The following is a 15,442-nucleotide window of genomic DNA, read 5'->3' on the forward strand; positions in this document are numbered from 1 at the left end:
TGAAAACAGTATCTTACTGGGAAGCATGGTCTGCCTAAAAAGACTTTGGAAACAACGATCACTGCACTCCCAATTTCCTCACCTAGAAAAGTATCTGAAACATGAGAACTGTTAAGTCTCCTTCTCAAGTCTTAAAAAAAAAAAAAAAAAAACCTCATGGACCTTTAGTTTATTAAAAATTATTTTAATTATAAGGTAATTTAATTTGTACTAAGCATAAATCTAAATGTAAATTCCTTGTGCTTATATATTTGTACAACTAAAACCAAATCAAATTCATAACAACTAGGGGCACCTGGGTAGCTCAGTCGGTTGAGCATCCAACTCTTGATTCTGGCTCAGGTCACAACTCCAGGGTCATGGATCGAGCCCCATATTGGGCTCCCCACTGAGCATGGAGCCTGCTTAAGATTCTCTCCCCACCCCCCGCCCCCATCTCCCCCACTCACATGCTCGAAAATAAATTTAAAAATTAAAACAAATAATAAACACAAACATAAATAAAACAAAACTCAAACATAATGTGACATATATTTTACTGCAATTAATGTTGCATTTACAATAAAAATACAGCATGAGGTATAATTCTAAATCTTTTCCTATATTTTTACTTCAACTCTATCACTCATAAAATGCATGTTGAACTTACTAGGAACTCTGTTGCTAATTTTAGATAACCAGATCTCTCAAACTGCCAGAGAACATTTTTTTTTAAAGTTTATTATTTTAAGAGAGTGGGAGGGGGTGAGGGAGAATCCCAAACAGGCTCCACACTCTCAGCCCAGAGCCCAATACAAGGCCGAACTCATGAAACTGTGAGATCATGACCTGAGCTGAAACCAAGAGTCAGCTGCTTAACCAAATGAGCCACCCAGGCGCCCCCAGAGAACAATTCTTGAATGCCAATTTACATGAGGTTTAAGATTCAGCTCCAAAGTTTAATGAATAACTGTAAGTCACTTCTCTCTGGACCTCCATTCCATTATCTGTAAAATGGGAACTATAATGTTCTGATGAAAAATCTTTGCAAAGTATAAATAAACCAATGTTACGTGTTTATTTTAGTTATAATCAAAAACAGTCCATACAGAGGAGAGGGAAACTACAAGGAAAAAATAAAAATCTCCAACCCAGTCTACATCCCTTGACTAGCTTCATTCATTTCCCTACCCAACTTCATAATCAGTTAATCATATCAACAGAGCACCTAAATCCACCCTAGTATCCTTTGTCTTCTTGAATTCCCTTCCCATTCTCTCCCCCACCTTTACCTCTCCAAATCGCAATCTCAATGATTACCACCTTGGAATTCTTCACTCATAATTCTGGGTGCTAAACCTTTCTGGATAAAATCCTAAAACTGATGCTCAGCAATCTCCAATTCCCTAGGACATTCTTCCACAGTAGCAGAACCAAATCTTCTGCATACTCAAGTCCCCTCAACTCTTATTTAACACATAACCTTGTTCCTCCTTACTGAATATACCGAAGCCATGAATGAGTTCCACTCCAAATTCATTCAAATAATTGCTGACAAACCCCCATGGATTCTACTTAGGGATTATTACCTACAACTGACTCCCTTTTCTACCGTCGGCCTTCATTATCCCACCTAGGAAATTAGGATAGTCTAAACATTTTCCCTGCCTCCATTCTCTTCTAATTCCAATTAATCTCACTCAACCCTCCAAAATAAAAATTCACCTCTAAACTTTATTACTCTTTTTACTTTATTCCTCAGCCAGATATTAAATCCATAACGTAATCCAAACCAACCATTCATCTTTTTTTAATGTTTATTTATTTTGAGAGAGAGCATGCACGCAAGCACAAGCAGGGGAGAGGGGCAGAGGGAAAGAAAAAGAATCCCAAGCAGGCTCCAAGCTGTCAGTACAGAGACCAAAGCAGGATTCAATCTCAAACTGTGAGATCATGACCTGAGCTAAAATCAAGAGTTGGACACTTAACTGAGCCACCCAGATGTCCCCCCCATTTATCTTCTAAAACTGTTACCTGTCCCAGGCAAATCAAATTCCTTAACACTTTCTCAAAACATACCGCACACACCTTCCTTTCATTCCTTCTCCCTTAGAGCTACCATCTGGGCACTTTCTCCCTGCTTGCCTGTCAATATCATATCTATCAAAATCATCCTAGAGGGCAATTTGCAGTATGCATAAAGTGTTTAAAACATGCAATAAACATGGCAATTCCACTTTATTAAACATGATTTCTTGAGTCTTCCCATAGATTCTGAAATTTTTACTATATGCCTGAAATTACTATGGAGTTTTAAAGTATTATCTAGGGAATTCTATAATCCAAGGGCATTCTACACAATTGTATTCATTTATATATTTATTTCTTAAAGAAAAGTTATAGTCCCTGGAGTACACAAGAGATAGTTTAGCATTACCAAAGCACAAAATATAAAGCAGGCAATGACAAAAAAATAAGTTTTCAATCAAATCATATAAAGAAGCCTTATAAGGCACAGTGGTAAAGTTATTTAATGTTGGCATTATTCCATAGATGATAAAGAACCACTTAAGAGTTTAAAACCAAAGGAAGGGGCGCCTGGGTGGCGCAGTCGGTTAGGCGTCCGACTTCAGCCAGGTCATGATCTTGCAGTCCGTGAGTTCGAGCCCCGCGTCGGGCTCTGGGCTGATGGCTCAGAGCCTGGAGCCTGTTTCCGATTCTGTGTCTCCCTCTCTCTCTGCCCCTCGCCCGTTCATGCTCTGTCTCTCTCTGTCCCAAAAATAAATAAACGTTGAAAAAAAAAAAATTCTAAAAAAATAAAAAATAAAAAATAAAACCAAAGGAAGATATGCTCAGATTTTCATTTTATATTATAGTTTTTATAGAGTAGTTTGACGAATAGATTGGGGGGGGGGCAAGAATGAAAGCAGAGAAAACAAGTAACCTATTGCAATAGTCCTGTAAAGAGATAAGGAGGCATAAGTCTACGGCAGTGAAATTACAAATAAAGAAATAAATAGGAAGTAAAATGGATGGAACTGGTGTTTGACTAAATTTGAAGGGAAAGTCATAAGCTTGTGGCTTAGGCAACAGGCCATTAACTAAAAATTTTTTAAATTAAAAATCAGAATAAGCAGTCTGAAGGAAAAAAGGGAAAGATTCATCTTCTTGAAATGCAATTTATCATACACCAGCCTAAATACCTACATATACAAAGACATACCACTACCCATAACAAACCTACAAACAGTTTAGACTAACACTGAAGGTCCTCCATTAACAGACTAAAGCTTAATTCCACACTTATCTCTCTCCACTTCCCTAAATGAAACATATGTTCCAGTCAAACTAACCTGTACTCATAACATTCTCAACTTAATGCCTTTGCTTATACCACTTTCCTGTCAGAAATGCCCCTCCCTTCCTTTAAAAAAATTTTTTTTAGGGGCGCCCGGGTGGCTCAGTCAGTTGAACATCTGACTTCGGCTCAGGTCATGATCTCACGGTTGGTGAGTTCAAGCCCTGCGTTGAGCTCTGTGCTGACAGCTCAGAGCCTGGAGCCTGCTTTGAATTCTGTGTCTCCCCCTCTCTCTGCCCCATCCCCACTCATGCTGTCTTAAAAATAAATAAAACATTAAAATTTTTAAATTTTTTTTTAACATTTATTTTTGAGAGACATAGTGAGACAGAGCACAAGTGGGAGAGGGGCAGAGAGAGAGAGCAGGGACACAGAATCTGAAGCAGGCTCCAGGCTCTGAGCTGTGAGCACAGAGCCTGACGCAGGGCGGGGCTTGAACTAGAGGACTGCAAGAACAAGACCAGAGCCCAAGGTGGAGGCCCAACCAACTGAGCCACCCAGGCGCCCCTCCCTTCCTTTAATCTTATTTCCCTACTGTATTCTTCCCTGACCCATTCTTGCACAAAACACCAATTCTCACTCAGTTTAACTTGATACTCTTAGCTCACATAAAATCAAAACAGGTACTGATTTCATAAAATGTTGCAATGAATGTGTCTCCATTTTGGAATTTGACTTAAGAAACAAAACAAAAAAATAGTAAATGACTCCTCTATCAGGCAAAATCAAGGCAGGAGGGATTCAAAATGAAACTGAAGGGGCAACTGGGTGGCTCAGTCAGCTGAGCATCCAACTCTTGATTTCGGCTCAGGTCATTATCTCAAGGTCACTGATCAAGCCCTGCGGGCTCCACACCAAATGGGGAGCCTGCTTAAGATTCTCTCTCCCTCTAGCCAACTAATCTTTGACAAAGCAGGAAAGAATATTCAATGGAATAAAGACAGTCTCTTCAGCAAGTGGTGCTGGGAAAAGTGGACAGCGACATGCAGAAGAATGAACCTGGACCACTTTCTTACACCATACACAAAAATAAACTCAAAATGGATGAAAGTTCTCAATGTAAGACAGGAAACCATCAAAATCCTTGAGGAGAAAGCAGGCAAAAACCTCTTTGACCTTGGCTGCAGCAACTTCTTACTCAACACGTCTCCGGAGGCAAGGGAAAGAAAAGCAAAAATGAACTACTGGGACCTCATCAAAATAAAAGGTTCTGCACAGCAAAGGAAACAATCGGCAAAACTAAAAGGCAAGTGACAGAATGGGAGAAGATATTTGCAAGTGACATATCAGATAAAGGGTTAGTATCCAAAATCTATAAAGAACTTATCAAGCTCAACACCCAAAAAAACAAATAATCCAGTGAAGAAATGGGCAAAAGACATGAACAGATGCTTCTCCAAAGAAGACATCCAGATGGCCAACCATCACATGAAAAAATGCTCCACATCACTCATCATCAGGGAAATACAAATCCAAACCACAATGAGATACCACCCTCACAGCTGTCAGAATGGCTAACATTAACAACTCAGGCAACGACAGATGTTAGTGAGGTCGTGGAGAAAGAGGATCTCTTTTGCACTACTGGTGGGAATGCAAGCTGGCACAGCCACTCTGGGAAACAGTATGGAGGCTGCTCAAAACATTAAAAATAGAACTACCTTATGACCCAGCAACTGCACTGCTAGGCATTTATCCAAGGGATACAGGGATGCTGTTTTGAAGGGGCACGTGCACCCCCATGTTTATAGCAGCACTATCGACAATAGCCAAAGTATGGAAAGAGCCCAAATGCCCATTGATGGATGAATGGATAAAGAAGAGGTGGGGTGCGTGGGTGTGTGTGTGTGTGTGTGTCTACACACAAATGGAGTATTACTTGGCAATCAAAAAGAATGAAATCTTGCCATATGCAACTACATGGATGGAACTAGAGGATGTTATGCTAAGCGAATTAGTCAGAGAAAGACAAATATAGGACTTCACTCATATGAGGACTTTAAGATACAAAACAGATGAACATAAGGGAAGGGAAGCAAAAATAATATAAAAACAGGGAGGGGACAAAACATAAAAGATTCTTAAATATAGAGAACAAACACAAGGTTCCTGGAGGGGTTGTGGGGGGGGGGGGGAGGGAATGGACTAAATAGGTAAGGGGCATTAAGGAATCTATTCCTGAAATCATTGTTGCACTGTATGCTAACTTGATGTAAATTTAAAAAATTAATCAATTATTTAACAAATAATAAAAGATTCTCTCTCCCTCTCCCCCACGCACACACTCTCTAATAATAAAAGGAAATGTCATTGCATGCCAAACTTTAAAATTCAACAAAATAATGTTTATTTTTGAGAGAGAGGGAGAGAGAGAGAGACAGAGTATGAGCAGGAGACAGGTAGAGAGAGAGAAAGGGAGACACAGAATCACTAGCAGGCTCCAGGCTCCAAGCTGTCAGCACAGAGCCCGATGCAGGGCTCAAAGTCGCTTAACCAACTAGCTACCCAGGTGCCCCTTGTTCAATAGTTTTTCTGCCCTCCTCACTCTGTACAACCATTTTTCACTTCTAGATACCCTCAATGTCCCTAATTCTAGCAGCAACTCTTCTTTTCTAGTTTGCTGCTTAACCTATACACACCAATCAAAATTTCAGAACCATTAAAATCAGATCTAAAATAAATTTATTCTGAGGGAGAATCTAGAGGAACCCAGTAGAAAAGTTTTACTGTTGACATTTATGACATTTTGAATATTCAAATGACTTAAAATTTTATTTAAGTAATCTCTACATTCTAAGTGGGGCTTGAACTCGACTCCAAGATCAAGAGTCACATGCTCTTCCAACTAAGCCAGCCAGGCACCCTGAAGAGATTCTCTTGTTTTAGTTCTCTACTACATTGTAAAGAGTTGAAATTGCCAGAAAATCTGTAGCACAGTAAAGCACCACCATAATGATCACCTCAATGTAATTCACAAATATTATAAAAAATGGCAAAATTTAAGGACTAGGATACCTGCCATCATAGAGTTTACTATTTAGTCATGTAAAACAGAAAACTCTTATAAAAGCATAAGACAATATGAACAATATTTAAGCAAGTGAATAGTAGAGTAACATGGCTATAGAATTGTATAATTAACACTAATTACAAATGACTGGAAGAGACAGTAAATGATATAACAACTCAAAGGAAAAGATCTTTTTTCAGGTAAGGAATGGAGAAAACAGAAGGAAAAAAAAAAAAGGATTCTGAAAAGTTTTCACAAGACCTGGAGTGACACTGAACCTTTTGATCAAAGAGAGGTGAGTCTGGCAAATTCAAGTTCCCAGTATTTGTTGTATACTACTCAGTACTGTTAAATATTTCATGTTTACAAAACGTTTAAGTTTACAACTGTAACAAAGGCCCTCAATGCAGAGTTAAGACGAGGCTTATATAAGCTACATATCAACCTACTTAAATAGAAAACAGAATACCTAAGTGGAAGAAATACACAGAAAGTTCTTACCTTGAATATACCAACCCAATCTTTTGGATGTGGATGAATATATGGAGTTAAGGTGTAATGACATTCCAGGTGTGCATTAGGAAGATAACTCTTGGCCACATTTTGAAAGATGACATGGGCAAAGTTGGAAGTCTGCAAGGGGACTTCTTGAAAGGATGTCATTGTGAATCTGTAACAAGTAAATCATGTAAGTTGAATGAAACCAAAAAAAAAACCAACAAAAAAAAAACCTTACACCTTCAGAAAATGCATAACATTGAATGCAAATTACATGAGAATTTGCATGCCATAATTATTGACAAGATATATAGTTAGAACTCGTCTTTAAAAATGTGGTTAAATTTTTTTAAATGTGCTTAAATATAAAAACACAACCAGGAAATAACAAGTTATAAAATGACTCAGGAAGTTACATAAGGATTAAAAAAAACGTTAAAACCAAAATCAAAAACTCTCAACTCTCTTGGAAAGCCTAGCCCACTGTTTCGTTTGCAAGCAAAAGCAAATGAACCAGAAGTGTTTCTATGCTGAACCTTGGAACTTAGTAATTTTCTTCCTCAATCTGACCCATCCTCCTCTAGGTCTTAGGCCCCTATTAATTGATGTTAACCTCTCTGTGTCTGCATTCCTGACCCATGTTCGTGATCCCTTAGACCAACATTCTCAACCTGAGCTACATATTAAAATCATTAGGGGCTCTCCAAAAAGGGGGGTTGGGTGGCATCTGGCTGGCTCAGTCGGTACGTAGAGCATGTGACTCCTGATCTCAAGGTTGTGAGTTAGAGACCCACAATGGTTACAGAAGTTACTTAAAAATAAAATCTTTAGGGGTGTCTGGTGGCTCAGTCAGCTAAGCAGCCAACTTCAGTTCAGGTCATGATCTCACAGTTCATGAGCTGGGAGCCCAACATCAGGCTCCCTGCTTTGGATACCCTGTCCCCCCCTCTCTCTGCCCCCACCCATACACGCTCTCTCAAAGAACAATATATAAAAAATAATAATAAATTATAAAAATTTTATAAAAAATTATAAAAATTATAAAATATAATAAATTATAAAATTTATTATAAATATAAAATATAAAATTATATAAATAAAAATTATAAAAATTATAAAGATATAATAAACATAAAATATAAAAAATAATAAAATATTATAAAATATTATAAAAAATAATAAATAAAAAACTTTAAAAAAATGAAAAGATGACAATGACTTTCTGAAAGCAGGATCTGGGGAAGTATGGGTGTGTGCATGCATTTTTTTTTTTCTTTAAAAAATAAAGATTACTTGGGGAGACGTTTTAAGATTTTTAAATAACCTCTACAACAAGAGGCTCGAACTCACAAACCCAGAGATCAAGAGTCTCATGCTGTACCAACTAAGCCACCAAGGCACCCCTCCCCAAGTAATCTTAAGTATTCATTACCACCTCTCACTCATTTCCACAAATGCCCAGACCTAGCCTGTCTTCATTCAGGACTTCTGGTACATGCTTGTTCAGATATCTCAAATCACACAAAATCTCAGCTGGTCTACTTGACACAACTCAGCTTATCTGTTCCTTTCAGCCTATACTGATTTTATACCCTTTCATTCTGGGTATAATAATCCTACCTTGGCTCTTTCCATAGATTTACTGATTTAAAAATAAGTTATTTTTTATGGGCACCCAGGTGGCTCAGTCGTCAAGTATCTGGCTTCAGCTCAGATCATGATCTCACAGTTCAGGAGTTCAAGTTCCACATTGGGTGAGCTCGAACTCCACTTTGAGTAAAACACTATCCCCGCTTTCTCTCAGTCCCACCCCTTCCTCCCTCTCTCTCAGCTCCTCATAGGATTCTCTTTCTCTGCCCCTTGCTCAACTGCGCCCTCTCTCTCAAAAACTAAGTTGTTGTGTTTGTTTGTTTTTTAACGTATAGTGCCAATGAAATACATAGCTGTTGAAAATCTATTACAGATTCAGTGAATGTTCACTGCTTAGTGAACACCAAGCATGAGAGATGGTGAAAATGAACTATAAAAATCTGCAAGACACAAATATTTTCCATATTTTGTACTCGACTTTTTGAGAAAAAGGATACAACTGAGAATTTACTCGTAAAAGCCATCTATACGTGTGTCACAGACTCAGTACAATTATTATTGATTCTACAGTACACATGAACTAGACAACATCCCTATGGTACTTGCTTCTTAGTCATCACAACAGAAATCTCCGTGATGGGGAAAAAAGAGGCAAGATTTTTGCCAACCAAATTAATCTCATTTACTTCACAATCAATAAAGTCTCTATAGGGCAAACACAGCAGTTAGTCTATACTCATATTTTAACTATTAAAAAAGTCTTGGGGCGCCTGGGTGGCTCAGTCGGTAAGCATCTGACTTGAGCTCAAGTCATGGTTTGTGAGTTCGAGCCCCATGTTGGGCTCTGTGCTGACAGCTCGGAGCCTGGAGCCTGCTTTGGATTCTATGTCTCCCGCTCTCTCTGTCCCTCCCATGCTCATGCTCTGTCTCTGTCTCTCAAAAATAAAGGTTAAAAAACTCTTTATTGCTAAGAAGATCTCAGACAACATGCTTTTACAATATGTTTCTTTTGCTGACCTATTTGAAATACTAGCAAATTTTTGAAGTTTCAAAATAATAAACACTTCAGAAAATATGCACTTTTCTTCTTGTGTCTGCTCAACTTCTATTCAAGTACTGCTTTACTGAATATACTGGACATCTCATAAAGAGAATGTCAATGGTGAACCTAGAGGCCACTGCTAGAATACCAATCTGGTTGACTGTTAGCTAGCTGTGAGCTCTGCCAGGATTCCAAGGTAAGGAGAGCGCATTCAGTAGCAATCCTTCTAGGTAAGATCTCTGCACTAACAAAAAGGCTTTATGACCAGCAGCCCTATTTCACAGAAGGACTTAACTAGTATTCCCCAGCTGGTATGCCAAAGCCTTCAGTAAAATGAAAAAAGGTAGCACTTACTTACAAATATTGGGAACTCTGCATAAAATAAATGAAGTGTTATTTACTTTGCTGCTTTGAATTGTCTGACCTAGGGGCGCCTGGGTGGCGCAGTCAGTTAAGCGTCCGACTTCAGCCAGGTCACGATCTCGCGGTCCGTGAGTTCGAGCCCCGCGTCAGGCTCTGGGCTGATGGCTCAGAGCCTGGAGCCTGTTTCCGATTCTGTGTCTCCCTCTCTCTCTGACCCTCCCCCGTTCATGCTCTGTCTCTCTCTGTCCCAAAAATAAATAAACGTTGAAAAAAAAAAAAATTTGAATTGTCTGACCTAATTTGGGCTCAGGGGGATGTCATGGTGCTAATAAAGTCACTAATGATAATCTCTTTTCAAGTCAATGGCTTCATAAAGAAGGAAAAAATAACCCATCAATTCCAGTTTTGAAATATTGTTCAGTACTGGTTATATCAGTAAGAGAAGCTATAGCTAAATCAATGAAACCAACCTCTAGCAGACTCACCTACCAAAACTGAGACAAGTGAATCAGTAATATTTTTCTACAAAGAAAATGAATATTTCGGTTTCTCTGAGGAGGGTATTTATTAAGGAGAAAATAAGGCTAGATTAGAATGAGTTGCCATGTTTTTAATTAAAAGCAGTTTAAGAATGAAACTTTTTCTTAAAATTTAACATGTTTCCTAAAGTAAACTGAATTAACAAAGCTGTGATTATGTTATAAAACAAGGCAGTGACGTTTAAACTTTTGTTTAACCTCAACTACAAAAGTGTCTTAAAAATCCATAATCAATCTTACACTTTTACTTCACTGAAAAGATGAAAAACAGCAAGAAGGTACAGATCTATATATTTATGGATGTTTGTTTATATGCTTATAAGTTGATCAAAAAGGACTCAAAAAGTACACACAACAGTCTTTACTCAAGAGGAATCTGTGTGAAGACAACTTTTAATTGATATTTTACTAGTATAGATAAATGCATTGTTTTCACTGTTTTAAATAAACATATTAACATAAAATTGCATTTTTAAACCTTCCCCCCAAAATTCAAGTTTTTAACAGAAAACCCTAAATCAGACTTTAAATATATTCATGATTATAAATCTTAAGATAATTTGTGATCCTAATAACCTTAATCTCTCTCCAACACCCCTTCCTCCCTTTTCAAAAATTTCAATGCAATTATAACTACAGAAATGTTTTACAAGTCATTCCACTCTCATTACTAGTTTTTCAAACTTTAAAAATTAAATTCCAATATATTTCCTAGTCATAAAAACTTAACAAGGGTAAATGTAATCTGAATGTAATTACCACATGAATTAATCCATTTCAAATAATAAAATAAAGATTTCCCATAGAAGTCCTGTTTCACTCCTTACTCAGATAAAGAAATGAAAAGATGGGCAAGCTTTAAAAAATGCTGAAATTCACTGAGAATGTCAATGTATCAAGATGATTCACAGGCAGATTTATACAATATCCATGCACACCCGCTCTCACACACACACACACACACACACACGCACGCAGAGACACAAAGCCCAGGGGAGAGGTTAATGTGCAGTCACTGCATCACCTTGTGGTAATGCTTGGGAAGTGTAGCTTCACTAACATCCTGAGGAAAAGAACAAACTGCACCTCAGCTGGAGAGGAAATATAGCCCCCCCTACACACAAAGGGAAATGGAAGCAGCGGGACTAGACCAAATTCTACTTCCCATTCTCTAAAGTACATCTCCAGAAACGTGGGTACGCTAAGATGCAAACGAAGGCTAAGCAAAAATTTTCGACTCAAGAATTAAAGAACCAAACACATTCAGCTGGGAAACCAAGTCTGAAATGCATACACCTGCTGCCTGCAGTGACCTCTTCCATGTTTCCTACTGTATTCCCGAACATCTCTAGAGTCGCTTTGTATGAATTATGCTGTAAACTTTATACTATTAAGTCTTTGGTCTAAAATCCAATTGTGTTATTCTGGGGATTCATCAATATCTAAGGAAAAGACAACGTGCAGTGGGCACTCAGTTAAGTAGCTAAAATAAATGGGGGGGCGGGTAGGGAAGAGGTGGAAGCACTTCAATGTTGTATTTATTCCCGCTGGAACTTTTTCAAGCCCAAAACAAATCTGTCTTTTGTGGTAGTATTTTTCCAGTGGCTTCTGCTACTTATTTTATTTTGCTGGATTAGTCCAAAATGTAAGCCTCAGCCAAGCGAACTAGAAAATATACTCTGAATTTTGTTCTGTGTGATATGATTGTGGTAATTGTGGGGTTTTTTCCCCCAAAGTCCTTATCAAGTTAAAGACACTAAACTAATTATAAGTGAAATATCCTGATGTCCAGGATTTATTTGCTTTTAAAACTCCAGGGGGAAAAATGTTTTGGAGGAGATAAAACAAGATTAGCAAAACGGTCGTTCCTTCCACTGTTTGTTCTCCTTTTGCGTATGTTTGTAAGTAAAGATCAGTAATAAAAACTCCATGTATGACCTGCAATAGAACACCTTGTATATAGTGAATGACAAACTCAGCAAAAAAAAAAAAAAAAAAAGTCTTTAAAATCTTCAGTTAAAAATATATGAACTTTTAAAATTATCTCCAAACTTCAGTCCCATAGGACACACAAATATCTGAAGGAAAAACTGTTTAACATTCTAATAGTTTCCAATTATTCATACTTTAGTTCAAAGATTATCAGCTGGTTTATAGAGCAGAAAAATGTTATCTGAAATCTTTTTGGAAGGCAGAAGCAAAGCCAACAATCTGTTAATTTGCACTCTTACAATCAGCATCCCTATCTCTAGAATTCTTTACAGCTGAGTACCACTACACTCTGCCCAGGTGTCACTCATACCACTTTTATTTACTCCGTAGATTGTTTTTAAAGGTGGTTTCTAAAAAACTCTATATTGGAGCACCTGAGTGGCTCAGTCAGTTAAGCCTCCAACTCTTGATGTCGCTCAGGTCCTGATCTCACGATTGGTGAGTTCCAGTCCAGCGACTAGCTCTGCACTGTCAGCACCGCTCTGCGTGGTGTTCTCTCGCTCCTGCGCCCCTCCCCCTGCTCACGCTCTCTCAAAATAAACTTACTTAAAGATTTTATTTTTATTTTTGAGGGGGGCGGGTGGGAGAAGCTGGTTCTGCAGTGAGAGCAGAAAGGCCAATGCGGGGCTGGAACCCACGAACTGTGAGATCATGACCTGAGCTAAAGTCTGATGGCTAACCGACTGAGCCACCCAGGCGCCCCTCAAAATAAACTTTAAAAAAAAAAGAGAAAGAGAGAAAATAAAAAAGCTATGATCTTGGCCCATATAAAGAGAATTTTTATCTTTCTGTAAGGATTTGAGCCAAAATAAACTTTAAAAGCCAGAAGAGCATACAGCCAAAATTTTACTTAGTAATATCCAAAATCCAAAAAACTAAAATCCAATAAACCTCACATATGTATTCCCCCAAAGTACATGAGCATCGTTAGAATGTTTCATATTTAACATTAAAATGGCTACAGCATTAACTGTAAACAGGTATACAACTCAATGTGACTACAAGAAAAAACAACAGGATGTTGTTTGAAGTTGCAAAAAATAAATTGAAAAGACCTAATAAGTCATTTCTAACGTAATCAATACTTCGAGAAACCAAGTTTAAGAACAAAACAAAGGCCTGACCTCAGGCCCTTCTCTCTACCTGCATGGGACTTTGAGGGGCAATCGTCCCACTTTTGGATTAACATGTTATTGAATTCATCTCTTTAAATGATTTGGAACGGAGCACGAAAATCGTAATTAGTGCCACAGTTCGCGCTGTTCGTAGAACTTTTACAATGAGTATAACGCAGACTTGAGTAAGATTTCCCGTCTAAATCCTTGTCGTAAATCTTTGTCCTAAGCAACGTTTGAAGCCTTAAAACCTATTATACAGAAAGTCAAATGCCACCGTGTTTTCAAATAAACCTATCATTAAAAAGGGAACTAAATGTATCAACAGTCACAGACAGACACAGACACACAGACCGACACACACACACACACACACGCACAAAACCCCACCCACACCCAATTCAAACAAAGATTGCCCCAGGCGAGGAGACCGGTCGGAACCAGACCACAACTTGCTAGCCTGCAGGGTGTTGGGTGGAGGAAAGGGGGGGTTGTGAAATCAAGAAAAGTTGCCTAAGCAAAAGAAGACATGTGGCCCTCTTAAGACTTTTTTTTTTTTTTTTTTTTTTTTTTGAGATCCCTCGGAACGTTAAGCGTAGAAGCCACCCATAAACAGACGAAAGAAACGTTTACCAGACCTGTAGCCCAGGTGAAGGCTGCGATCCGGCCCCAACAGCTAACTCCGCCCCCCGCCCGCAAACGGAGGCGGCGCAGTGAGTCTGCGCCTCTTTCTCCAACGGCGACACAAACCAAAACACCTGGGTTTCACCCCACCCGAGCAAACCCAAGCCTCGGACTCGACCTGTTTTCCCAAGCTCGCCTACGCCGGCAGCACACATACTGCCCTCAGAGCACACCCTGGAATGGGCCTCGGGCAAGACAGGTTCTTCTTCGGGGGTCCCCCGTGTCACTCGCCCCCGCCACAGTGCCCACGTCCCCCAGGGCTCCCCCCAAATCGCGAAGGCCTATCCCGGGGCCTCCCCGCCGTGTGGGGCGGCCACCCGTCGTTTTTCCCAGCCCCACTGCTAACCGAAGTTGCCCACACCCCCGTTACAACCGTAGTCCAGAAGGAAAAGTTTGTCCTGGGGAAGGAAAGCATCGTCATTTGGCTGCGTCGTCACCACGGCGATCATTCCCGAGACTGGCCAGGCCCCTAGACTCTTAAGAGCTGAGGAGCGTACCGCGAGCCCCCAAAGAGCTCCAGCTGGGGCCCCACACAAGTCGCTGGAGCCGGTCGGGGAAGGTACTTACCCTGCGAGGAGCCCCAAGACAGAGGGAGCGTTAGAGAGGCTTCCGAGCCGGTGCCGCCATCAGCCGCCGAACCTCTTCCGCCACCACTACCTCTCTCCGCCGACCGGCTACACCTCCCCTCAGTGCCAAAAAGCCGGCGATACGTCACTTCCGGCTGTGGGCCCGCCCCTTCCGCCACCGCCGCGCTTGGTGGGCCGGGCCATTCAGCTGAAACGAGGTCTCTGCAAACGTGACCTTTCACCAGCTCTGCGGGCGGATCCAAACTCCAGACCGGCCTTTTAACCCGGCTCGGCTACTCCTCCTCTTTCTTCGGCCTCACAGGAATCGCTCGCAGACCTAGTCAAACAGGGTCCGTTTGGATTTGCGTTTTTCATTTAATTATTACTTTGACCGGAAAGTTAGGTAACTTACCAGTTAGGTTGAAAGGGTAGTGCAAAGTTACATGGACTATTACCATGGCATTGCCCAGCTCTTAAAAATCCTGTCTAAATGAATCCGTTTATTTTATAGATGACAAAGTAGGGAAACGAGAGAAGTGAAGGAGCGGACCACAGGGCTCGGACTGCAACCCCTAACTCGAAGGCTCTAGTCCAACTCCTGGTCCAGTCCTGTGCTTGCTTGACTGAGATTTTGTTCATTGGAAGACCTCGGTTCTAGACGCGATACACTTCCAATGCTCTAGGATTCTATTTCCTCTTGTCCCAG

General features: G+C 39.9%; 1 protein-coding gene across 2 annotated transcripts in view; it reads right to left on the reverse strand.

The window, feature by feature from the left end:
• TAX1BP1 (Tax1 binding protein 1) overlaps positions 1-14,893 on the reverse strand; it is a 90,942-nt gene extending 76,049 nt beyond the window's left edge. For both annotated transcript variants that reach the window (XM_086693713.1, XM_086693707.1), the window contains exons 1-2: positions 14,738-14,893; positions 6,849-7,017 (exon numbers count right to left, since the gene is read on the reverse strand). In XM_086693713.1, coding sequence (XP_086549839.1) covers positions 6,849-7,010 — 162 coding nt within the window. In that variant the 5' untranslated portion in view covers positions 7,011-7,017; positions 14,738-14,893. The remainder of the gene's footprint in view (positions 1-6,848; positions 7,018-14,737) is intronic.
• Positions 14,894-15,442: the final 549 nt, after the last annotated feature.

This window comes from Puma concolor, chromosome A2 (assembly GCF_028749965.1).
Source record: "Puma concolor isolate L17-30 chromosome A2, mPumCon1.1.hap2, whole genome shotgun sequence".
NCBI classification, from domain to species: Eukaryota; Metazoa; Chordata; class Mammalia; order Carnivora; family Felidae; genus Puma; species Puma concolor.